Here is a 26,157-nt window from a genome sequence, read left to right on the forward strand (position 1 = left end):
TACTGAAAATCATTTACTTCTTCAATAATATGGTCATTTAGTGTAATATTTCCTTCTATTCTGTTCTTTGGAACTTTAGTTTTACTGCTATGATTGTCAAATTGATTGGTGCTGCACTTTTATATAAATGATCTAAGTGGTTTTAGGTAGTCTGAATGTTAGAGTCAATCAATACGTCATCTGCAAAACAGAGGCTGCTTATGTGGCTCTGTGAGTCTGAATACATAATGAAGGGTAATGATGAAAAGATATGGTACCAAAGAGCCTACAAAGCCAATCACCTGCTACTGCTCCATGCAAAAAATCTACTCCTCACTCCCTTACTCACACCCTCCATACAGCGTTCAGGGATGGGCCCTTGTTCTCTCCCTATCTCCTCTCTCTAAGAAAAATCTCATCCATATTAATCCAGTAAAACCCCCTTACCAACTAAAACAGCACCTCCATTATGCAACTGGAAGAATAAGGGGGACATTGCACCCTTTAATTGGAAAAGACCGAAGTTCAATTCTCATCAAGACAAGAGGAATCTTTATACAGATGATTTTTAATTGAAGTAAGCCAATCTCATATGAAGAGAGCAGGTTTTTTATCCTGGAAAGTCAGGTTTTTCATCCCGCATATCAACCAAAGGCAAATCAAGGCCCCCCCCCCCCACCCAAAGAAAAAAAAAAAACACTAGAAAATTTTCCGAAAATCGTTTCCTAATTAAAATTCTTTTTTTTTTTAAATTTATGTTGTGTAGTGTCTTCTATTTCTATGCTACTTATGAATTACCGATCATTGCAGATGCTGTCATAGGTCGTATGCAATGGGATGCCGTAGTGTGTATTCTCAAATCGTCTATTCAACTGCCCCCCCCCCCCCCCAAAGATTAAACCCAGAGTGCGCTACTGCTCTGCATCCCACAATTGTCAAACTTTTTTTTTGTGTAAATGGTAAAAAAAAAAAAAAGGAAAGAAAAAAAGCTTTTTTTTGGGGGGGAAGGGCAATGTTTTTTACATGGCGAGTAGTAGTTGATTTAAATGCATTGTCTGAAAGTGTCCTGAGTGCATGGACAGTGAATGCATTTAAATCAGGGTATGATGAGCTGTGCTGTGAGAGTGAGCCCTCTCATGTTTTTTTACCAAGTCTGAAATTGCTGTAAGTATATATATGTAGGAAAACTGGTTTGGGATTCTTCCAAATATGTTCCAAAACTGGGACCCATCAGGGGAAATATGCCTACATATAAAAACGAATCCCTATAAGTATATATAACACGCGATATAGCAAATATGAGGGGATTTTTTTAAATAACTTAAATCCTCGTTGTCCATATTTAAAACTTTCTCACCTCTAGGTTTGAATTCCTCCGATATTTTTTTATATAGTGTTGTACCTTTAAGAGAATGGTGTATAATTATAGGAGATAAATCGTTGTTCGGTTTCGAAAATGCCATTATACCCTGTATTTGAAACTTTCAAATATACTATTTAAAAGTAGTGTTTATCTCGGCTGTATTACCACTTTGTCAAATATCATATATTAAAGTATATAAATATTACATGAAAAATTAAACTAGATAATATTACATGAAAAATTAAAGTAGATAATATTACATGAAAAAGTTAAATGTGTTCATTGTTGCCAGCGTAAGTTATGCCGATCAGAACTGGATAAATAACAGCGGAATTCCCTATGAGAAATGTGGAGAAGTGAGTGGATCGTAATGAAACATTAAATAAAAATAAATCCGCTAACGCCTTTTATTCCCAAATATAATAAATTGCTTTAAGCCATTTTATTCATAAACAGATGGCGGTGGTTTATAGCACCATCCAGTACCACAGAGGTAGCAAATTATCGACCGATCAGCATCTCAAGAGTGTTCAGGGTAGTGGAGAAGTTGGTTAAGAGAAAAATCCACGAACGGATAGACAGAAATGGAATACTGCTGTGCGACCACAGAAGCGAGAGCCGTCGCTGGTAGATTGCCCAAAAGAGTCAATTCATATTGAAGGGGGGGGGGGGGAAGGAATAAGGAGATGTACGAATTCGTCACCACTACGCGAAATCATGTGCTTTATACGTAAAATTTTCCAACTGTTGTACAAGTAAAATGGTTACCACTTTAAAATCTAGAATTTTCATAAAAATAAAAGACTAATTTTCCGACGTATAATAATAAACACTCATCCCACGAAACGCATTGATTATCCTATTATCGGAATGGATTCGCCTTCTTCTGCCATGCACAGTAGTGTCTAGGGGGATATCGCATCTGTAGTCACACAGTATATGGGGAAAACATGGTTTTGGGAAGGGTAGGTCATGCCTCAGTAACTTACCTCTTATAATACAGTGACAGCTGAGTTGGATAAAGGTATGGTGAAACTGCTCGCAGGGCCATTGTTAGAGTGCATGTAACCCCTAAACTGAAGAAAATATAAAAAAAAAATATGTAAAATTAAAACAAAAACCGCATTTTTATGGTTAAGATACAATTTTACTGGCTTTTACAGCCCTCCAAATTTACCGCTAGGCATCGTCTTAGTTGCTTAGGTACAACAGTCCTGACTGCTGGACTTGGCGAAAGGCTTTTGACAGGGTACTGTATGGAATTCTGATAAACAAATTGCAGCACATGGGGATGGATATGAAGCCCGTGAAATTTATAAGAGGGCAATTGATGGAATGCCACCAAACAGTAGTGTATTCAAGCGGTAGCATAGCTGCTAGCAGGGCCACCCTAGTCAGACAGGTCTCAACTGAGAAGCCAGATTAGCAGTGTTCCATCCCCCATCTTAATAAAAAGCAAGAAGAAATCCATACCGCATCAGCAGACGCCCGGGTCATCAACGACTGCATCAGATGTTGTAGAATCCTGAGCATCAGGCGACAAGTTGGCTACAGGACCAGCTGAGTAAATATGATGAGAGCTCACAGCTTCAGTGGTGATTTGAAACTGATTTGGTGAAATAAAAACTACTGTAATTTTCAACGAGTTATTTCTGAAGCAGTTGAAGGATGAGGTGGTCCCTATGATCAAGATCATCTATGTCTTTCAAGAGTTCTCCTCTAAAATCTACTTTTGCTGCAACCATTTTTTCTTTTAAATATTCTTTGAATTCTCTTTCGCATTTCCAATCACAGAAAGAAAACTTTGCGTTACGAGAATCAGTTCGAATAACTTTTTAATCTCTTTCCGACTTGAAATAAGAAAGATGCTTGTAGTCTCATCTAAAAAGTTCCCTGGATTTCTCTCTCTTCTTTTTTGTGAATAGCTTTTCTCTTTCACGTCGGTCGAATGACTCAACCATTTCCCACGATCTTTTCTCAAAGTCCTTTTTGCATCTCGCGAGGAGAGATCCGGGTGCGAACTAAATCAGTAAGCAAAGCACTGAAGTGTAACTGCTTCATGTTTATGCTATTCTCTCTCTCTCTCTTCGTCTCTTTCACGTAAATGGGTAGGAAGAGTACGCTACACTTCCTTTTCTCTTTCACGAATAGTGGCTTCAATTCTTTCCTGCTTTTGGTTGACTGCTGCTCTCAACAGATTTATACTTCGGATCTTCACTGAGGCTTTTCTTGATGTCACTCCACTGAGAATTTTTATCTAATCCTTTTTGTTCTTTTGGAAGTTCTATAAAGTCTTTCTTTAGCTTTCCCTTTGACTGGAGCGCTCCTCTATTTCCTTCTTACTCAAATCTTGCAGAAAATCATTAAACAATGCTCTCTCGTTCACGCATATTTTCAATTTTTTGAACCTTTCATCTTTTCCATATTTCTGTGCAAGATCACTAAAAGGTGACTTGCTGTTCAGAGATGCCTCTTGTTTAGAAGCCTTCTAAAATCTTTTCTTTCATTCATTTTGTTCCTCTTTTCCCTACGTCCCTCTTCTGTTCACTTCTTTACATACCTTTCAAACAGAGTGGGCCCTAGGAATTTGTCACCCTATGAAATAGCATATTTTGCCACCCCTTCCTCCTAAAAAACTCCTTTAATGATGTCTTAATAGCCATGATGTTAAGCTAGGCTTCAACATGTCTGATCATAAATTCTAAATAGTATCATTAGCTAATGAAAATTCATAAGTTAATGAAAAATTATCATAAACTATATTTTTTACAGAAAGAGAGAGGCAACTAACGGTGGAATTTTTTTCTGAAAATGTGCATCTGCATGGGTAATTAAAATTACCCATAATTACTCTGCGTTTGACGAAGACGTCAAAGGCAGAATAAATGCAATTTTGCAGTCTCCAAAAACTTGTCCCTTGCAAATGCACGTGTTGTACCGTCGGTAGAGCCGGCCATGCTTTCAAACACCTACTTCCTTTCCTTTGACGTCAGCAGCACATACTCGGATCAAACACTATCATATGAAGTTCCTTTTCCCAAGTTGAAAATGCTGATATTTCCTTTTCAGCTAGCATATGCTGAAACTGTTTCATGCGAATTTTCAGTGGTATGGTTGCTCTCTCTCCATTGCACTTCTTAATTCCGCTTTAATAGCAGTCTCCTTGCCTGCATAAATTAATTTTCTTCTTTGTATGAATCATTACTATTTACTTTATTTCCTTGCACATTTTTATCACTCAACTCTTTATTTATTTATTATTATTTTTTTAGTGGCTGGTTCCTTATCATGATCTGTCTTTTCTCCTTATTCATCTGCTTGCTGTGGAGGAGTCTGTACCATTTTGTCAACATTAGTGCGCCCTTTTAATTCTTCAGGTCATTCCCAAACTGACGATCTTGTCGTCGAATTTGAAGAAAAATACTGCGTTGTCACCTTTCCACATTACACGCCATGAGTTCCTAGAACTGGAGTGCTAAATATTGGACGTGATTTATCATATTTTTTTGTGGTTGTGATTGTGGCTACTGCTGTTGCGACTGCTCCGACCAGAAAAGTCAAGCACACAACCATAAAAGTTAACACAGTTTTATGGCTGGATAAATGACAGTCCCGTGGACATTCATCCCTTCATCGCTGATGGAGTTGGTTAAGTGAATAAAAGACTATCGAGCACCTGGCTCGCCCAATTTAGGGCGGTGTGAAAACGCTTGTACCGATGAGCAGAGCTACTTTCGGGCGCTTGTGTTTCCACCTGTCATTTTCATCGTAGTTGGATGACTCTTGAATGAGTTGATTGGAGTGAATAGCTGCTTGTATAAAATATGTAGAGGCAGTTCCACGGAGAAATGTGGGAATATCCAGTATGTTACCATCTCGATGGAGGAGAGCATTCCTGACAAACCACAGAGCATTAAATATCATAAGGAGACACTTATTTTGAATAATTTGTAGTTTTTTGATATTGCTGGGGAAACTGTGACCCCAAGCCGGTGATCCATATGCTGAAGGGGGTCTGATAATTGTTTTGTAGATGCGTAGCTTATTTTCAGTGCTAACTTGGTTTCTTCGGTTGAGAAGAGAGTAGAGCTGTACAATTGCGGAAATGGATTTATTGCAGGCATATAAAATGTGAGGGTTAAAACTGAGGCGGTTATCTAGCTGTTTACCTAGATATTTGGTTTTGGAATTCCATGGAATAGCTGTGTTGAAAAGTTTGCCTTCTCCGCAGTGGGATGTTTTCAGTCTTGTAAAAAGAATGGCAGTGCTTTTTTTGGCATTAACATCTATCCTCCATCTCCTGAATCATTTTTCCAGATTTGTTGCTGCGATTTGTAAGCGCCGTGTAGCTAAGGGTGGTCTGAGAAATCTGCTCAGAATTGCCATATCTTCCGCATAGCAAGCCATGGTGGTTGATGCCATGTTTGGGACGTCTGCAACGAAGATATTAAAAAGCACCGAGCCTTGGGGGACACCTGCAGTGATTCCTTTCAAAGAAGATCTGAGTCCGCGCAGTTTAACTTGGAATTTCTGGTCTTTTAGAAAGGAGTCAATGAGTTTAGTAAGGTTAAGTGGAATGTTGGCTGTAATTAATTTGACAAGGCCTTTGTGCCAAATCTTATCAAAAGCTTTTGCAACATCTAGAAAGATAGCTCCTGTATGTTGTTATAAACCAGTTATTATAAACTCTGTTAATCTGTGAACTTGTTGAGTTCTACTATGCCCGGTACGAAACCCAAATTGTTCTTTCGGAATTATGTTGTTTTTGTTCACCTCATCTTGCAGACGATTGAGAATGACTTTTTCCGCAATTTTCCCCATGCATGACGGGGGGGGGGGGCTGATGGGCCTGTAACTTTGCGGAAATTGAGGCGCCTTTCCCGGCGGCTTATGAATGAGGATTATATCTGCTCGCTTCCAGGTGGGCTTGGAATCAAGCAGATATAATCTGATATAAGAATTCTGTCATGTCGGTTAGGTGTTTCTGTCTTTGGTGTACTTGTGTTGTGTCCTATTGGCCGGAGTCGTGACCTAATTTTTATGTTGTGGAGCTTCCAACTCAAGAGATTATGTAGTGTGTGGACGTTTATTGAGTTTTCATCACATTTGATGGCTATCGTTTCCGATATTCTAAGCGTTGTTTCGTTGTCATGTATGTCTAATATTATGGCCTTGTCGATTTGCTGGGTATGTTTTAGTTCAAGGGCGTAGACTGCTATCTCAGTTTTTCCTGTATTTTGTATCCTGTTTTTCTTTTGGTTGTTGCGTTTTTAATTGTGTAAATGTTCTGGAATAGGGATATTACAGTCATGGAAATGTTCTTGTAGTCTTGTCCATAAAGTCCTGATGGTAGAACCCGTGGAGGTGACATCACAGTCTTTTTGGCAGAGAAATTTGTAAACAACGTTATGGTATTCTAATATTTCTTTGTGTGCATGTGTGTGTGTGTGTGTGTGTGTGTGTGTGTGTGTGTGTGTGTGTGTGTGTGTGTGTGTGTGTGTGTGTGTGTAGGTTTTAGAAGTGTTGCCAATTTTTGGTTTTTGGTGAACACCAGTTTATATTCATTTTCAAACACACTGACTATAAACTGGTGTTCACTACACACTAAAAATTGGAAGTATTGGAATAATAGGGTTGGTGTTTACATTTATATAACTAGGCGGCCTGAAGAAAGCTTCTCAATTCGAATCTGTTTGATGATTAAAGGAACATTTTCTGGGTAACTAGAGTTTTTCACCAATAAATTGAAGACCATAGACTCTCACAACATAGGTAATAATATTCTGTATAAGGGTTAGGTACCATGAGATGACAACACTTGCCTACCTTCAGTCACTGATATCGAATTTCTCCCTTTAGTTTCCGGAAATTAGAATGAAGACAAAAACGCAACAATTTGCTCCCTATAGGGAATAAAAGGGTAGTATGGAATGTGTGTGTGTGTGTGTGTGTGTGTGTGTGTGTGTGTGTGTGTGTGTGTGTGTGTGTGTGTGTGTGTGTGTGTGTGTGTGTGTGTGTGTGTGTGTGTGTGTGTGTGTGTGTGTGTGGACTTTTTAGTGAAAGCGAATTATTTAATCTCATATGATTGTCATAGGAATATCTTCACAAACCTTGGAATTTTCATTTTGCAAATCAGCAAAACTCACCAACAAATACTCGCAAAACACAGATATTGCAAATAGGAAACTGTGTAGATAGGCTATGCACCCTTTCATAATATTAATTAAGCTTATGAATAGTCAATTAACCAAGCTCTAACAAATCATTCAGCCTAAACATGCAAGATTAAGATATATTTCAATTTTTGTTGAACAATTGAACAAAACGTTCAATTTTGTTGAACGTTTTGAAAATATGGCACACTCCATGAAATTAGGTGTAATTTGAAAATTTTTTTCTGGAAAGGTTACTAGTAAATAATGAGAACTTCAATTTCTAATTTATATGAAATCTGGGCTTTTCAGGAACTGGGAGTTGTACTTTTTTTTTAAATCTAAGTAAATCTTTACAACCAACATTGCAGAATAATTGTAGCAGAATAAATAACTACTGCTAGCTGAAAACATTAAGTGGATAAGAGTGAACGTGCATTCTTTAAAATGTCTTTCTTCAGTTGGTTCGTGAGTTAATTGATCTATAGCATGGGCAAGAAGGGTTTTTCTCCTGAAAATTCGGAATTTTAACCCCCTATCTTCAAAACTGACTACAAAATTGACCATTGTAGAATCTAACTTAACTTAAATAATGGGATATAATGCCATGAGATAGAGTAAATTTACCTTTCATAATGCTGGCCTGGTTGGCCGAGTGGTTAGCATATCCATTCTCCAGCCAAAAGGCTCTGGGCTCGAATCCCGCCATGGGCATGGATGTTTATGATTGTCTGTGAAAATACCAGCAGTAGTGATGGTGGTGGGAGGTAGATGGCGTTAGTGTAGATGATGATGATGGTAGTTGCGGTTCGTTGTAGTGCGTGGATTGAGTGGTGGCGAAAGAGTTGTAGAGTAGGTGCCCTCCCTCAATGAGTTCCTTGGATTCCCTGGAAGTGTCACGTAATAATAATGATAATGACCCTCTCCTGAAAGCCTTGGTTAATTGATACTATCAGTACTTAAGCTTATTATTAGTGTAAGATAAAGGATGGAGGCTGGGTTCCACCTCTGAAAAGTCATAAAGCTATGCAATTATGTCTATTTAGGAATAAAGGAGCTCTGCATAATCCCTTTGAATAATAAAAGACGTTAGATGATTTTCATATTTTTAGTGCAATTTCAAATGTAGAAACTTCCTAAAAAATCTGCTGCAATTTATTTCTCATTAGCGAGTACTGCAGACATTCACTGACAGTATGACCAGACTATGAATATATCAAAACTTATCAGTACGCCAGATAACTTTTACCATCTCCTCTTGGTCCTGAATCCTACCACTTCTACTATTGTTCTAATTGAGTTCTTCAGCCGATTGTCTTAAAATGTAGGGTTAACATCCCAAGTTTGCAGGAAAAAAAAGCATACTTCTCCTCCAGTGATCAACTAACTTGACAACTCATATAAAAGCATACAAAATATGTTTGCAACAAGCGATCTGGGAATGTTCTTTTTCCGGTTGTATCGCTATGAATGTACAAACAATTTCCATAGGGCTATATAGGTATCTGTAGAGAATTGCTAAATGAAAAAAAAAATGTTATTGCTTTATTCATTTCAACAATTATTTCAATAATTATAATATGTATAGAATATTTATTATAATTATTACTTTATTCACATAATTGATACACAGTCAAAACAAGATATCTTTCAAACAAGTTGACTGATGATACAGAACAATTCATATTCTGTCCAAGAATCTAAGAATAGTCTGTCAGATAGCATCGTAAAATATGAACTGTTCCAAGTAACACCGTTTTGTAGATCATATGAGGTCACTTCGTTGATATTTAACTTTTGAAAATAATTGAATAACTTTTTTGAAATTCACCCAAGTGAACCGATAATTCTTAGGATAATTTTGGTGTGTTTAAGTCACAGACAGTCAACTTCGATTGACAGATCTCGATATTTATAATTTTTTTCAGTTTTTTGTTGTTAACGTTGGAATCACTGGGTACAGCGATATCAATAATCCAAACTTGTCAAAGTTCGATAATTGTGATGACAGATCTATTGCGTTCCAAATGCTGATCACTTTGAATACTAAAGTCCCAGAGAAATTTTCTTGTTTCGTTTTGGAATACTGTCTCTATTTTATGATGCCACCAGTTATCAGAAGTATTCTGATATAAGTATAAGTCATATTTTTTGCATACATGCCAATGAATTATATTGGTCACTTGATCATAGCAGTATAAATAATCAGTTTGAGCTATCATGCTGCAGGCACTGATTAAATGTTCTACAATCTCATCTTTCTGATCGCATGATCTGCATTTGCTGTTATTATTGATGATCAAAATTTTTGCTTTAATTGCATTACTTTGTATTCAGGGGCGACTTGTGCATAGGCACTGCGGAACTGCAGCATCCCCAATTTTTCTCGATATATAAATATATTTTCTAATTTATTTATATTTGCTTGTAATATTTAATTTTATCATCAACAATCCTATACAATTCTCTTATTTTGTATAAAAAATAATAAAAATCCATTTTGTAGCACTTAGGAGGGCGAAGGACACTTGCAGCACCCCCACGATTTCAAGCCACGAACCGCCACTGCAGTTTGTAAGTCCTAGTCTTGAGCTGCTAGAATAAATCCATTGTTTTTTTTTTTTAATATATTACCATTGCCATATCTTGTTCACGTCAATTTTGTCTCAGTATCTGTAAAAAATTCGACATGCAAAGGTTTATTTTTCCAACGTACATATCGGTTATTTTGTTGTTCCTTTTTTTTTTTATCGGATTTGTTTCCTGTTGCTTTTAGGAGGCGCTCTTGTGTAATTGCTTAAAGCGTTTGCTCAGAGCAGTAGTGTAGCTAGAGCTTTTGCCGCCCGGGGAGATCCCTGAGTTTGCATCCCCTCTCAATACACACCAAAAATTCTACAAAAAGTCAAAATGACGTATAGGAAAATAAATTTTAAAACACTATGTTTATTTTGAAGTAAAACTTTAATTTCAACATTCTAACATGTTATTCTTGCTTTTCTGTTAGCGAAATCTTCGATCACAATGGCGAAGTCTATTTGATAGTAATGTAGGTAATTCTTAATCAATTTTGTTTAGAAAAACTCCTCTCACAACTAGCAACAAATTCGCAGTAGCATTAAAATATTCGGAAATGAGTTCTGGAGACTATATTTTAGAATTAACTGCAAAAGTTCAAAAAGGTTCAAAGTGCCGCCCGGGGAGGACCTCCCCCCCTCTCCCCTAGCTATGCCTCTGGATCAGAGCTGTTGTCGATGTAACTTTTTAATCTAATTTCTTCTTCTTACACGGTTTGTCTCACTTGCAGCAGACCCTGTCCACCTACTCTCCTTGGTAGGTACAACCGGTCAACGTCACCTCGTGGATGTAATGCATGATGCATTGTCATTACTTTTCTAGTTTTGCGGTCCAATTTGTTCAGGTCTTCGTATCAGATCACTGGCATAGCCCAACAATTCATTGCTCTAATTGTGTCAGTCAAATCCATTTAGTTTTGTTTTCAAAATATTTCTAAAACTCTTTTGGTATATTCTACTGCTGCCTGTTTGTTAGCTTTCGAGTAGAGAATATCGCTGGCTTCTAATGCTCCTAGGTATTTATAATGTTTGATAGCTGAAATTGGTTTTATATATTTTTCTTGATCAAAATTAAAATTACTCGTGTAATTATTTTTTTCTCGTTTAATAGATAAAATTGCGCATTTTTCTACACCAAATTTCATTTTGATGTCCTGAGTGAAAATACAAACTGTTCAGTAAAGACTCTATTTGCTGTGCCTGTTTTCCATATAACTTGAAGTCATCCATATACAACAGATGGGAAGTTTTAATAGTATGTATAGGAATTTCATATCCACGTTTTGTGTTCTTCAAAATCACATACAAAAGTGTCAAAGAAATGGTGAAGAGCAATGATGACATAGAATCACCTTAGAAAATTCCACGTTTAATGCAAATATCTCCGAATCGTTCATTAACGACTATTAAAGTTGTTTTCCGTGATTTCATAGCAGCAACCAGAAACGAACGTATGTTTTTTTGCTAATTGCAAATATTTGTAGTGATTTTAGGATCCAGGAGTGAGGGAGCGAATGTGTTCTTATAGTCTATCAATGCCATGATTAAGTTACTTTTTGAATTTCTGAGGATCATTTTATTAATAAGGAACTGGCGTTTTGTTCCTCCAGATTTTTGAAAATTGCCTTTTTTTAAAATCTGTTAAATCTCATTACCTCTTAAGTAATGTCATATGGAATTTGCTATGATGGCAGTGAACAGCTTGGAATAGTTGGTAGATGGACGACAATTACTTGGATTCGCACCCTTATCTTTCATGAAGAGTAAAATACATTCAGATATCATCCAGTCTTCCATTAAGCCTGACTGCAACAAATAACTGAATTGTTCTGCCATTCGATCATGTAGACTGGGTAGATGTTTTAACCAAAATCCATGTACTTTGTCTTTGCCAGGTGCACTCCAGTTTTTATTTATTTATTTTTAATTTCTAGCTTGTGAGCTGACCATTTGTTTAGTGAGAATGATATTTTGCATTTGTTTTTATTTCATTTCGGATTCTATTTCCTTAATCAATGAGGCACCTTTATTAGGTTTAATAGGATTATCCAAGATTGACTTCCAAAATTTTTCTGGTGAATAATTGCTTGCATTTGTATTTCTCTGGAGAAAGTGAAAGAGTTGACGTTCTCGAAAAAATCAGCTAACTCCTTTTTGTTCCCGTATAGGGAGTAGGCGAGGCCGTTTTAAAGCCCTATCTAACTTTTGGAGACTGAGTGGGCAGTTCACTCTCCACTGGTAGCCAATCAGAGATATCTGGTGCATGGCTGTCACTAATTAATCGGCACACAGTGAAGAAGGCGGCTGGTAAGTGCCGGCATCTGGTTCTCAGAAACCCTTACACAATATATTTTTAATGTCTGAAAATTGTGTGGGTTCGATGGCCGATTTTCTTCAGTTTACGGAACGAAAAACCCGAGTTTCCGCGAGGAAAAACCTGCTACCCCGTGCCAGAGATCGACTGACTCTGACATGGGCTAGAAAGGGCTTAAAAAAGTTTCTCTAGTCGGCGACTCGAGTCGAACACCTTTCGTCGTGCGGTCAAGCGCTGTAGAGTGCAAACACATAATGGTACTGACTTGATGGGTGAAGCATAAATGCTTTTCATATTCCCCTTTGTCTGAAAAGGAAAGTTCTTTGAGTGGAGAAATTATTGAACTTTAAGCTCGCCCTGAAAGGGCAGTGAGATTAGCTGTGTTCAGCTGAGCATAAAATCGATTTTGGTCTTTTGTATTTGCAGAAATCTGCTTCATTGTAGTCTGAAGCTTGCTTGATAAGTGGGTTTGGATGGTTGATTGTCTTGATGAAGAACTTTTCAGCTAGGTCATAAAGGAGGGAATGTTGACTTCTCTATGAATCTGGGAGTTTCTAATAAACCATGAGACATCTAAACTCATTCTCAGACATTTGTTCTGTATTCTTTGCAGATTCTGAATATTTGTGTTCGAGGTATGACTCCATGCAGGAGATGTGTAAGTGATGACTGGTCGTATTACCATCTTGTATATGAGTAGTTTGTTCTGAGTATCCAGTTTACTTTTTCTGTTGATCGTTGGGTAGAGCTGTGCTATTATTTGGATGTCTTTGAACTTATGTGTTTTATATGACTGGTGAATTGTAGTTTTTTGTCGAGAATTACGCCGAGATATTTGACTGTATTCTGCCTTGGGATCTTAACTCCTAGTAAATGTATACTTTCCTTGATTGGAGGCTTCTTTCTAGTGAACAGTATAGCTGAACTCTTCTGTGGGTTTGCTTGGATTCTCCAGTCCATCAATCATTTTTCCAGCGGGTGAATACTGTTTTGGAGTCTTTTGATAGCTAGTTTGGGGCTAAGAGATCTTGCTCATAATGCAGTATCATCTGCATATAATGCAGTGATTGTTGAGCTTGGGTTTTGAGGGGATATCAACTATATAGATGGTAAACAGCAAGGGGGCCAGGAGTGAGCCCTGCGGCACTCCCGCCAGGACCTTGCATCTGGTTGACACAGTTTCATTTATTTTGACTTGAATGTATCTGTCTTTGAGGTATGAATGATTTATTTTAACTAGATTAGTAGGCATAATGAATGTGATGAGCTTGTAGGGAAGACCCTGATGCCAGTCCTTATCAAAAGCCTTCGCAGCATCCAAAAAGACCGCAGCTGTGTAAAGGTTCCGGATGAAGCCTTCGGAGATGAATTCCATCAGCCTGTGGATCTGCTGAACGGTGGAGTGGTTTTTTCTAAATCCAAACTGCTCATTTGGAATTATATCCAGTTTATTCGTTTCTGATTGAAGCCTTGTAAGTATTATTTTTTCTGCGATCTTTCCAAGGCAGGACAGAAGACATAGGTCTGTAGCTTTCAGGGAGCTTGGTGCTTCTTCCAATCTTTTTGATTGGCGTGACATCTGCTATCTTCCATATTAAGGGGAAATACTTGAGTCTGAGGATGGTATTAATTATGTTGACTAGATGTACAATGGTTTTCTGGGGAGTAGTTTGATTATTTTGTTTGAAATTCCATCTGAACCTGGAGCTTTATTGTTGTTCAGGTGGGTTATGATATTTATAACTTCTGTTGGAGAAGTGGGTATGACTGGTTCTAGGTCATCCTTTTGTGTTATGGCCTGCCTGACTCGGCGGTGAATCTTGTAGATGAGATTGATGTTCAAATTTTCATAAGAGGGGTTGCATTCGGTTTTCAAGCTGTCTGCCAGAGCCTCTGCCTTTTCCTTGTCAGTATGGGCTATTCCCTTTTTGGTCTGAATTGGGGGTAAAAGTTGTCTTTTAGTGCGGAAGGTTCTCAGGAATTTCCAAATGGAGTTGTCCCCTGGGTTTAATTTAGTTAGCTTAGATTCCCAATCTTGGTTTCGATGTTTTTGGAGGGTTTCTCGGACTTGTCTGTTTAATTTATTCAAATTTGTTTTATCTTGTGGGGCTCTTGTGTTATGGTACCTCTCTCTGGTTTTGTTTTTCAGTCTGATTAAATCCATGATTTCCTCGGGGATCCGACCACTACGGTGAAAGACTGTAGTTTGTTGTACTTTATTGCTTTTTTGATTTGACTAGTAAGGCTGTTTGCAGCAAATTCTGTCTCCTCTTTAGTGTGAATAGCAGGGACTGGGCCAATGTAATCAGGGAGATTTCTGAAGAGTTTGTCCCACGATATGAAAGAGTGGGGAGGGGAGAATTGTTCTTGTGTACGGAGTTGAAGCAGAATAGGGTTGTGATTAGATGAAAGTTCATTTAATGTTTCCAGCTGATATTGATATCTGATGTTTTTGAGGATGACTACATCAAGAATACCTTAACTTCCAGCTGAGCTGTGATGGGTGGGCTCAGTGGATACGGCTATAACAATAGAATTTTGTATTGAGTAATGGTTTAGAGTTCCACTTTTGTCGTTAATTGTGGAGCTATGCCAGGCTGTATGTTTGGCATTAAAGTCGCCAGCCATGATGATGGAATCTGTGAAGCCAAGAATGGTGTCCAAGTCAGATACCAGTAATGGAATGCTGGGTGAATTATATACAGCATAGATTTTGATATTGCCAGCATTGTTGATATGAACTTCAATGCCTGTTATCTCTAGGTTCTTGGTTTGTGGATTGGTCAGAACGTTGTGGCTTAGGTAGTGTTTAACGTATATGGCTGTTCCTCCTCCAATGCTGGTGAGTCTATCTGTTTTGTACATAATATAGTTCTGCAACTTAGGGTTATTAGCTGGCCTGAGATGTGTTTCATTTACTAGTATTATGTCAGCACTGTGTCTCTGAGTGAACTCTTGCAGTTCTAGGATTTTGTTAATCAGACCATTGGCGTTCCATGCAGTGATCATGAGAGAGTTGGGATGGAATTTTCTGTTGTTCATTATTGAAGGCTGTCAGAATCGAGTGGTTACATTGTAGTAATCTTTTTGTGGAGGATGGCGAAGGATTTGTCATGCTGAATTCTTGTATCATGGTAGCTAGTGAGGCAGTTAATACTGATGTTAAATTTGAGCTTATTTGTTCATGGGATGGAGCAGCTTTTGTTCGTGCCGCCTCTGCATAATTTTTGGCATTTGTTTTCTTTCCTGAGTTGTCAAGTTGGAGATAATTTGGACCAGGCTGCGACCTTCACGGTTGTCTTGAGCATCATCGAAATGTGTTGGAAGGGTAGTTTTTGCTGACCCTCGGTTCTTTGGGTGTGTAATGTATCCCTTGTAGTTGGAAGCATGAGGCCCTCCACAGTTGGCGCATTTAGCTTGTGTGGATCTTGGCTTAGTACACATGAGAGTCTGGTGGCCCTCGCCGCATTTCAAATACCTGTAATTTGCCTTGCAAAGTTTTTGGGCATGCCCAAACCTTTGGCACCTAATGGCACTGCCCAACTGATGACTTTTTCCTTAATGGTTCGGTAGGAATTCTGAGGCCACAGATCGCAGTCAATTCATATATCTCTTTCTGTGCCTTTTCAATTTCTACGAGCACCAGTAGCATTGGCCATTTATCTGACCTGAGCATCCTGCTCACTTTTACTGGTGTTAGGCCCTGACTCATTAGGTCAGCTGTGATTTCTTGAGAGGTGAGGCCTTCAGTTACTCTGAGATTCTTTTCACTGGGTAAAGTAAAAGTGTGATAAGGAAGACTTTTGTTATCCATTAGGTTTGTTAATTGTCTGTAGTCAGTGACTGAGGCTGGCTGGATTTTGACTCCATCTTGATTTTTAGCCCAGGAATATGAGATTTTATGTTCGCTAAGGGCTGATGTGACATTGTTCCATTTGTCTTTGTCCCTTAGGATGACAGGTGGAACCTTTTCAGTGTTCCTCCGCACATCTGGTGTTGGGGAGTCTTCATCCATCTGGTCCTCTATAGTTCTTCTTTTGGTAGAATACTCTCCCTGAGAGTTGTTTTGACAGGGGGATTTTGGTGACAGAGCAGCAATGAGTTCTTCTTGTGATATCTCATTCTCCTCCTCCTGTCCATCCTGATCATTTGAGTGAATGTACTGTTTTATGAAACCAGCCACTCAGATTCAAGTTTGTCTATTATGAGTTTCAGTACCTCAAGGGACTGCTCCTTATTAAGGATCTGGATCTGCTCTTTGATGTTTTCCTTATCAAAGTGGCAATTTACTGCCAGCAGAAATTTTTACAGCAGTATAAATAATCCTGCAGGGCTAGGGGCCTGCCAACAAAACTATCCTGTAGACCTAGATGGACTACTAGCAATATATAATCCCGCAGGGCTAGGGGCCTGCCAGCAAAACGTCCTGTAGACTGAGTTGGTCTACTAGCAAAATTTAGTCTTATTGCGACCTACTAATTGGAGAAAGGAATATCAGTATCTCAGTTGGCCACAGATTTGAAAACCTACTTCCCTATAAAACCTTAAATCCAGCACTGGTCCTCATTGCGGGTGGGGCCTGCTGGCCATTTGACCTCTTGCATGTTTCGTGCAGAGGGGGAGACAGTACGAATCAAACTGTGTCAGCACCAGTGCAAGGTGGGATTACTGAGAAACCTTGTATGCAATGTAATTAGGCTCAGTCTAAAATAATACGTCCGTTCTCATCAAAAGTCAAAAGCAGAATCCAAATATATCAGCTAACGCCTTTTATTCCTTTATAGGGAGTAGGTGAGGACTTTATACACTGTCTAGCTTATGGAGACTGAGTGGGCAGTTCAATCTCCACCGTTAGCCAATCAGAGTTAGCTGGCCGATGTCTATCACTAATTATATCAGCCACCGCTGAAGAGGCTGGCAAACAAGTGCTGCCATCTCTTGGTACCTAACCCTAATAAGATATGTTACTGTCTGAAATAATGTGGGTACTACGGTCGATTTTCTTGAGTTTACGGTAAAAAAACCCGAGTTTCCAGGAGAAAAAACCCGCTTGCCCGTGCCAGAGGTCGACTAACTCGGGAATCGGTCGAAGAAAGTCTTAGAAAAAGTTCCTCCAGTCGACGATTAGACTTGAACTTAAGTTTGACTTCCAGCGACCAAGCGCCACAATTACTGAAATAATATTCTTAGTCTTTTATAAACATTATTTTAAATGAACCAAAAAACGAAGTGTTTATTGAATTAAATATAATTATTAATACTAATATTTGTTTGATGTAGTCGTACATATTTATTTTCAGTGCTCCTTATCGTAAGAGTTACTAGCAGAGAGATAGAGATTGGTTATCAGCATAGTGATTGAGTATCAGCATAGACTCTTTTCAATATTTAATATAAGAAGGTAAGACTTTGATTTTACTGTATTTTTCTCAGGCTCTCTCCTGTTCCCTGCTCTGTGCCTGGCAGTAGTCTTCTGCCTTCAAAAGGAGATTTCGACTGTCGGTCTAAGTGGTGGTAGGAAGGGACAAGGCTGATCCTCTACCATGCAAACATCCATTAACTACAGATTCGGCCTAACCATGGACACTCCGTGCGATTAACTAAATTTCAAGCAACTGCTTGCAGTTTTCAAACATGTAGGTAACCTGTTACATACCAAATGATAGAGTAGAGATCCACCAGATTAGAGAAGTTGAATCAGAGGACTATCATCCCCCTCCCCAGCACTTCTCAATACAACACCCATGAGAATGTGTCATCAGCTGACGTCCTGTCCCAAGTAGACTCTGAAAACTCTGATGATTATCAGGTAGTTAGCCGAAAAAAGTGCAAGAAGGAGTCTCCATCTGCAGAGCCTGTAGTACCAATGCTCAGCCCAAAGGGAGAATAACACCGATAAATAAAGCGGCACAGCCCGAAGAAAGAGCAACACCGATGGACAAAGCGGCACAGCCCAAAGAGAGTCCCAGTGGTGATCCTAAGATCTAAAGAAAAATGGTCAACAATTGTGGAGACGATGAAAACTTCGATATTAAGTGCTCTTGGAAACAAGAGCACTTAATACTCCACAAAAACTCCACAACATAAAAATTAGGTCACGACTCCGACAATAGGACACAACAAAAGTACACTAAAGACAGAAACACCTAACCGACATGACATAGCATCCACTTCTCCCACGAGTTCCGAAAACGACAGTTGTCGAAACGGCTCACACCACTTCACTCCTACCTCTGCCCTTTCCTCTTAAATCCTTTCTCTTCCCCCCAAATAATTTCTATCTTCAGATCCTTCTCCCCCCTTCCAAAACGCTTTGAACCCACCCTTAATAATAATAATATTTATATATAAATAATTTCCCCACATTACCTTACATTTAGTATATTTAGTTTTTTTGCATATGAAGGCACATCGCTGGAATAAGGAGATAGAAAACAACATCTAAAAAAGGTATGTCCAAATTTTCTCATATTTTTTTATTTTATATTTTTCATATATTAGTTTTATAACACTTCGGAAATGCCCTAGATTTTTGGGTAAAGAGCCAATGACTTTTTAAAAAAAGGGGCACTCGTTTAGGAACACTCTTTCCTAAACGAAAGTAGGCTATATTAGCTATTAAAATAAGAGTTTATTTTAGAGGAGTAACATGGGAATTTTTCCAGAAATAATAACTATTATTATGTTATGTTAATGTGTTTTGTTATGTTAATGTTATGTAAAATAAAATAAATAAATAAATAATAATAAGCTAACACATTTTATCCCTTACAGGGATTAAGCAAAGCCTTTAAACCCTATCTAGCTTTTGGAAACTGAGTGGACGGCTCATTCTCCACCAGTAGCCGATCAGAGATAGTTGCCCATGTCAATTATTAATTATAGACAGCCACCGATGAAGAGACTGGCAAACAAGTGCTGCCATCTCTTGCTACCTCGTCTCTAAAAGGATATGTTACTGTCTGAAATAATGTGGGTTCTAGGGTCGATTTTCTTGAGTTTACGGGATGAAAAACCAGAGTCTCCAGGAGAAAGAAACTGCTTCCCCGTGAGAGAGAGAGTTTGATTAACTCGGGAACCGGTCGACGAAAGGCTTAGAAAAAGTTCCTCCATTCGACGACTAGACTCGTACTATAAGTCTTATTTTCGTGAGCCCTAGTGCAGAGGATGCAAGCGTCACTTCCACTATTATTATGTTATCTATATTATTATTTTATTGATATATTATTTTATTATATATATATTTTTTAATGTTGTGCCCATACACAAGAGGTTGGTTGATCAACCTATAGTACATTAGTACCGTGTATGAGTGGTGGGTTGGGAATGGAGGAGCTTGTTTACATTTGGTTTAAATGATTGTAAATTTTATTCCTTGGGAAACACAGTAGGCAGGAGACTGTTCCGCAATGCAGCAGTTGCAGGGACGAAGGAGGAGGAAAAGAAACTCGTTCGGTTTCTTACCAGGTGTACTGTGAAGGGATGTTGAGCAACAACTGTACATATTCCAACGAGCTTAGTACTAAGTGGAGGAATTATTGTTGTTATTTCAGATGAGCATTTCCCATGGAAATATTTGTAGAATATACATACCGCAGAGACCATGCGTCTGTGTGAAAGTGGGAGGAGAGAGTTGGTAAGAGATGGGTCATTAATAAGTCTAATTGCTCTACTTTGTATTGAGGCAAGCATTTTGAGAGAGCTCTTAGAGGCCCTACCCCATATGTGGGATCAGTATTCAATAGCTGGGCGGATTTGTATAATGTTTACAGCTGTTCAGAGGTGAAGTAACGTCTTGAGAGAAAGAGAAATCCTAGTTTTTTTGAAGCTGAGGATGCAATGGCTGTGATGTGTTTATGCCAGGAGAGGTTTGATATCAGGGTAATTCCAAGAAGAGAGATCTCAAACTGTCTGGAAATTTGGGTATCGTCAAAAAGGATACTGGGACAAAATGGTTCTTTTTTTATGGGAAATAGTACAGAACTGGGTTTTATTAGCATTGAAATTGATGTGGTTATCCGAACTATATATTATAATTCTAAAATAATATCTATTATATGAAGGAGTGTGGGTTCTACAGTCGATTTTCTTGATTATTATGGAACGAAAAACCACAGAGTCTGGGGAAAGGGAAAAAAGAAGGGAAAAACCATGCTTGCACTTGTCAGAGGTTGACTAACTCGGGAAGTCGAAGAATGAAAGAAAATATTTCTCTAGTGGTTGACTACAGTTGAACTTAGAGCATTCTTTCCTCCAATAGCTTTATAGCGTGAACGTATACACTACTTATACTTATTTACACAGACCTCCGCCATGAATTTCTTTATTTTAGATATATGTAAAACAACCAAAAAAATATTAAAGGATAAGAAATAGATACGTATGAAAATATAACAGCATTTCAAACAATCTCACAACAGGAAAAAATAATAATAATATTGGTAGATGAAAATGAACTTGATATCAAAGATAAAAAAGCCATAATAGTATGGACTTGAGTGTATTTTCCAGAATTTGGAAACTCATCTTTTGTTTATAGATTATGAAAAAGCATTTGACAAAGTAAAAAGATATATACTGTTTGATACATTACAAAGAATAAATATATTTGCTTTCTAGCCAACAGCCTGTGGTTTCGAATCCCGCCGTGGGCACGGATGTTTGCGATTGTCTGTGAAAATACTGAGGTGGTGGTGAACAGTAGATGGCGCTGGTGTAGATGATGCGGTTCACTGTAGTTGATGGATTGAGTGTTGGAGACGGAAAGTTATAGAGTAAGTGCCCTGTTTTGACGAGTCTTCAGACTCCTTGGAGTGTCACGTAATAATAATAATAATAATAATAATAATAATAAAAATAAAAAAAAATCAGCTAACGCCTTTTTATTCCCGTATATACGGGAGTAGGCGAGGCCATTTAGCCCTATCTAACTTTTGGAGACTGAGTGGGCAGTTCAATCTCCACTGGTACCCAATCAGAGACAGATGGCCCAAGGCTATCACTAATTAAGCGGTACGCAGTGAAGAGAGACGGCTCAAATGTGCCGCCATCTCGTGGTCTCTAACCCTAACACAATATATTTAATGTCTCAAATAATGTGGGTTCTACGGTCGATTTTCTTGAGTTTCCGGGAGGAAAAACCCGCTTGCCCGTGCCATAGGTTCCTCTCGTCATACGGGCCTCAAATTCAGGTTTTACCAACTAAATGGCTTCATCTGTACCAACAGAGCTATGAAAGCTCTCAGTTCTCCAATAGATTTCTTTAAATTAACACAAAAAATACAAGGAATGAGTCAAACTCTTTATTTAAGGCCTATATTCATAATCTGTTGGGACAATAGTTATCTACAAAGTAGAACGCGAAGAATAGACTGATTTGAAAAAGTAAGAGACACTGCAATGGTATAATTTGGGGGTATATTGCAATATTAATTATTCATTAGCTATTAAAATTATCGATGTGTAATTAGAATAAGACTTTCTCATATCTTCGATAAAGAGAAGCCGTCATTCCAATTTAAGTTCGTATGGTGAAGTAAGGCCTCAGCGCTTTCTTTAAACAAACGTTCAAATTTACACTGACATCAATGAAGTAAGCGTGATACAGACCATAGGATATTGCGGTCTGTATCTATTCCATGCTGTGCCAAGCCAGCAGTGGCGGCTCGTGAGGGTGCTGCAACTTTCGAAATATTCATACACACTGTAAGTATACAGTGTATATGTGTTTGGATCAGAAAAAAAAATCAGCTAACGCCTTTTTATTCCCGTATATAGGGAGTAGGCGAGGCCGTTTTTAGCCCTATCTGACTTTTGGAGACTGAGTGGGCAGTTCAGTCTCCACTGGTACCCAATCAGAGATATCTGGCCCAAGGCTATCACTAATTAATCGGCACACAGTGAAGAGAGACGGCTCAACAAGTGCCGCCATCTCGTGGTCCCTAACTCTAACACTCGTATTTAATGTCTGAAATAATGTGGGTTCTACGGTCGATTTTCTTGAGTTTACGGGACTAAAAACCCGAGTTTCCGGGAGGAAAATCCAGCTTGCCTGTGCCAGAGATCGACTAACTCGGGAACCGGTCGAAAAAAGGCTTAGAAAAATTTCCTCTAGTCGCCGACTAGAGGAAAATTTCGGGCACGAAGAAAGAAAGGAAAATTTCAGGCACGAAGGAAGACTCGAAATTAAGTCTTCCTTCGTGCGGCCAAGCGCCGTGGTATGCAAACGCCACATCCACTGAGCTACACACAAAATTATGATAAAAATTAAAAAAAAAAAATTAAACATGAAAAAATATTGTTTATTATCGATAAAATTATACAGTTTGGTATAATTCAAAATTATTTAAAAATAAAATATATTCTTCTTGTTTTGTTTCATGAAAAAATGTTGTTTATTATAGATAAAATTATACAGTTTAGAATAATTCAAAATTACTTAAAAATAAAATCCATTCCATTAATTGTGATAATTAAAGGAATGGATTTACAATTTTTGAACATTACAATTAAATCCTTTAATTGTAATGTCCAAATATTTAAAGATACGGAGTAAACACGATAAGCACTACAAAACACTCTACTACTGTTGCAAACTGCATATAAACAACAGTGGAACTGCATGACGGACAGTGCCGCATTACGCTTATAGCTCGCATCTCACTATGACATGCATATGCTTGCATGCGCAGCAATATGACACTGTAGTAAACACGGTGCTGCTAATGTCCTTTGCCCTGCTAAATACTGCAAGATGGATTTTTATACAAATAAGAGAATTGTATAGGATTGCTGATGATAAAATTAAATATTACAAGCAAATATAAATAAATTAATAAATATAATTATATATCGAGAAAATTGGGGGTACTGCAGTTCCGTAGTGCCTATGCATGAGCCTCCCCTGCAAGTCAGGTTGCTCACATTTCCTGTTGCTAATATAAGATCGGTGTTCTATATTCTCTTTCCTACAGAGCGTCCAGTTTGTCCGAAGTAAGAACGATGATAATGACAATCCACTTGGTAGATGCCAGAGGGGAGTTTATCTTTGGAAGATAGAAACAATGATAATAATTGATTGATAGGAAGAACAGTAGCTGCTAAATTGTATTTCTTAAGAATTCTGAAAATTTGGAGAAGCCAGAAATGTATAGGATTAAAACTCAACGTAGTTTCTTTGTTAGTTCTAAGATTATAGCAATTATAACGCTGTGTGTTCCTTTTTGAGAAGACATGGCGTTTCCTATATCATTTGATGTTTAAGAGTTCCTATAATTTTAACTGTAAAATATCAACATTGTATAATGTTTATGTTATATTTATTATTATTTCGTGACACCTCTAAGGAGTACAAAGACTCATCGAGGGAGGGCACCTATTTCTACAACTCTCCGTCTGTGCCACTTAATCTGCCAACTACATCTAATCGCAAATTTAATTGCATAACATGTATAACATCAGGGGGGCTCTACTTCAAATCAATTCATGGTTCGTGTTCTACTTTTTAACCCCTTAACATACAAAGACGTCTGTGACATGTCTTTTGTTTATTGCACCAAAATCGATTTTGAATTTTGGTTTCACATATAAATAAAACCGAATATAGACGCTAGACAATCTTGTGCCTATTTCCTTTCAGCCGAGAAAAGTTGCTAACGGCATGTATTGGCTATTACGTTTGCACAAATTCATCATTATTTTTCATTTTTAAATTTGATCCAGCAAATCACCCTCGCCCAAAAAATTGGCAGAAAAACGATTTTTAATTGGTACGTTAAGGGGTTAATTAACTATTGTCGCCATTTCTGATGGCCTGTAATATTCAGGCTGAAATATACGGTCTTAAATAAATAATATTGCTTATTCCTTGATTTTCTTGTTCATTTTTTTTTTTTAAAGCCTTATGGCACCATTATCTCTTAAACAACAGTTCTCCAAGAGGCTATCGGTTCGACTCCTGCCGTGAGCATGGATATTGGTGATTGCCGTTAAGTGGGAGATGAATTTCATCACCCAGTATGAGACCACTACCCTACTTACTGGAGGTCTGAAATGACTTGGAAAGGTTCTATGTTTGTCTCGAAGGCAGGGATTCTGGACTATCTAAAAATACAAATATACATATATTATATAAATTTAATAGAAAAAAAAATAGTACACCCACGGTATGAATGTATTATAGATTTACAAAAAAACCTTGGGTGGGAGCCACATTAAAAAAAAAAAAATGTGTAAAGCAAACCTCCTATTTCGAAAAGAGAACTGTTCATGAAATTTAGTATAGATACTTTTTCCGGAATCCTGAAATTGTTCTTTAATTACATTTCGTACTCAATGCGTAGATTAAAAACGTATATAGAAATTTATGCATACTACTTTCCTTCTCTTACATACATTGGAGGACACCAATTTATTATTTTTTTTGTTTTTTTTGTTAGGGAAGTCATGTGATTAGTGATTACTAAACATCTTTGGTTTAATTTCATTTTCATTGAATAATGATGCAGTTTACGTTTAGAAAATAAATAGTATGATTACACAAGGAAAGTAAAAGTTAAGCCAGATTTTGAGGAATTAAAAACTCGTATTAAAACTAATATCGCTTTAGAATATTATTATTATTATTATTATTATTCGTGACACCTCCAAGGAGTCCGAAGACTCATCGAGGGAGGACACCTACAACTGTCTCAACCACTACACCGAACCCCTACTACGAATCATCTCCATCAACGCCATCTACCGCTCACCTCCACCACTACCAGAACTAGTATTTTTTGTCTGTAAATTGCGTGTGTTCTGAAAGGCCGATTTGTCTATATGCGGGATGAAAACCCCAGTTTCCGGGAGAAAAATATATATCTTTATATATTTATATATATACAAATATATAATATAATATTATTTAATTAATGATATAATATAATATAATATAATATAATATAATATAATATAATATAATATAATATAATATAATATAATATAATATAATATAATATAATATATAATTATTATATAAAAATATATATCAAATATATCTGTACCTTATTAGATTAATTAAATATTGGAATCAGTGGAAAATGTGTCATAAGTTTCTAACCTGAAATCGTTGCTATCCTTTTATTAGTTTTTTACTTAGTGATATCCCATGGGAAATTAGATACTGTAATTATACCGCGTGTTGATTCGACAAGTACGCCTTTTTTTTACCTATACCACAAAAGTTGCCCAAGTACCGTAACAATAATTTATGAAAGAAACTGTAATAAAACTAATACCTGTAATGTTGATACGTTAAGAAGTGCTGTATTTTAATTAAATTCAGCACACAATCTTATGGGACTGATTTTCGTTTTCTTTCCGCGTAATCTTTTGGGTTGGGGCGTAATGTTTTGGATTTTCGGTGTGCTGGCAACGCACGTGACATACATGGATTAAGCAAGTGGGCGTTATTTTCCGGTGGAAAGGATGTTCTCAGTATTCTATCTGTTATAGAGCCGGTTAGCAATTTTTATACCCATCGGAAATCTTTTGATAAAATTTTATTATTATTTTTTTTTTTATTTGCAAACTTCTTCCCCACCCCCGATGAAAAGTTTAGCACTTCTATTATTTGTTTCAACGCAGTTTTAGAACGTGCTCCCAAGTCGATAAAGGTTAAATAGATTTTATGCTTACTCTAGAAGACGGATCCGAGGATTCCTCGGCCATGACAGGTGGTTCTGGAAAGGTATGTTTGTATAGATAGTTAATTTACTTACTGTAAATAAAAGAGTT

General features: G+C 37.6%; 2 protein-coding genes and 1 pseudogene across 4 annotated transcripts in view; 1 reads left to right on the plus strand and 2 right to left on the minus strand.

Annotated features, from left to right (window-relative positions):
- Positions 1–25,528, minus strand: part of LOC150097740 (uncharacterized) — a 98,276-nt gene extending 72,748 nt beyond the window's left edge. Inside the window, exons 1-2 of one of the 3 annotated variants that reach the window (XM_090406882.1) lie at positions 25,481–25,528; positions 2,332–2,418 (exon numbers count right to left, since the gene is read on the minus strand). Coding sequence is in view for 1 of the 3 variants with exons in the window: in XM_090406881.1 (XP_090263007.1) it covers positions 1,337–1,442 (106 nt within the window). In the remaining 2 variants the exon portion in view is untranslated. Of the gene's footprint in view, positions 1–1,336; positions 1,645–2,331; positions 2,419–25,480 lie in introns of those variants that run through there. The other 2 variants (XM_090406883.1, XM_090406881.1) reach the window with 2 other exon arrangements.
- Positions 2,989–4,915, minus strand: LOC150097741 (transcription elongation regulator 1-like; annotated as a pseudogene).
- Positions 25,529–25,599: 71 nt separating the features above from the next.
- Snx6 (sorting nexin 6) overlaps positions 25,600–26,157 on the plus strand; it is a 210,360-nt gene continuing 209,802 nt past the window's right edge. Inside the window, exon 1 of the mRNA XM_090406978.1 lies at positions 25,600–26,110. Within this exon, the coding sequence (XP_090263104.1) occupies positions 26,051–26,110 (60 nt within the window). The 5' untranslated portion in view covers positions 25,600–26,050. The remainder of the gene's footprint in view (positions 26,111–26,157) is intronic.

The sequence above is a fragment of the Typopeltis vanoorti genome, chromosome 17 (assembly GCF_054136105.1).
Source record: "Typopeltis vanoorti isolate ZY-2024b chromosome 17, IOZ_Tvanoo_1.0, whole genome shotgun sequence".
Taxonomy (NCBI): domain Eukaryota; kingdom Metazoa; phylum Arthropoda; class Arachnida; order Uropygi; family Thelyphonidae; genus Typopeltis; species Typopeltis vanoorti.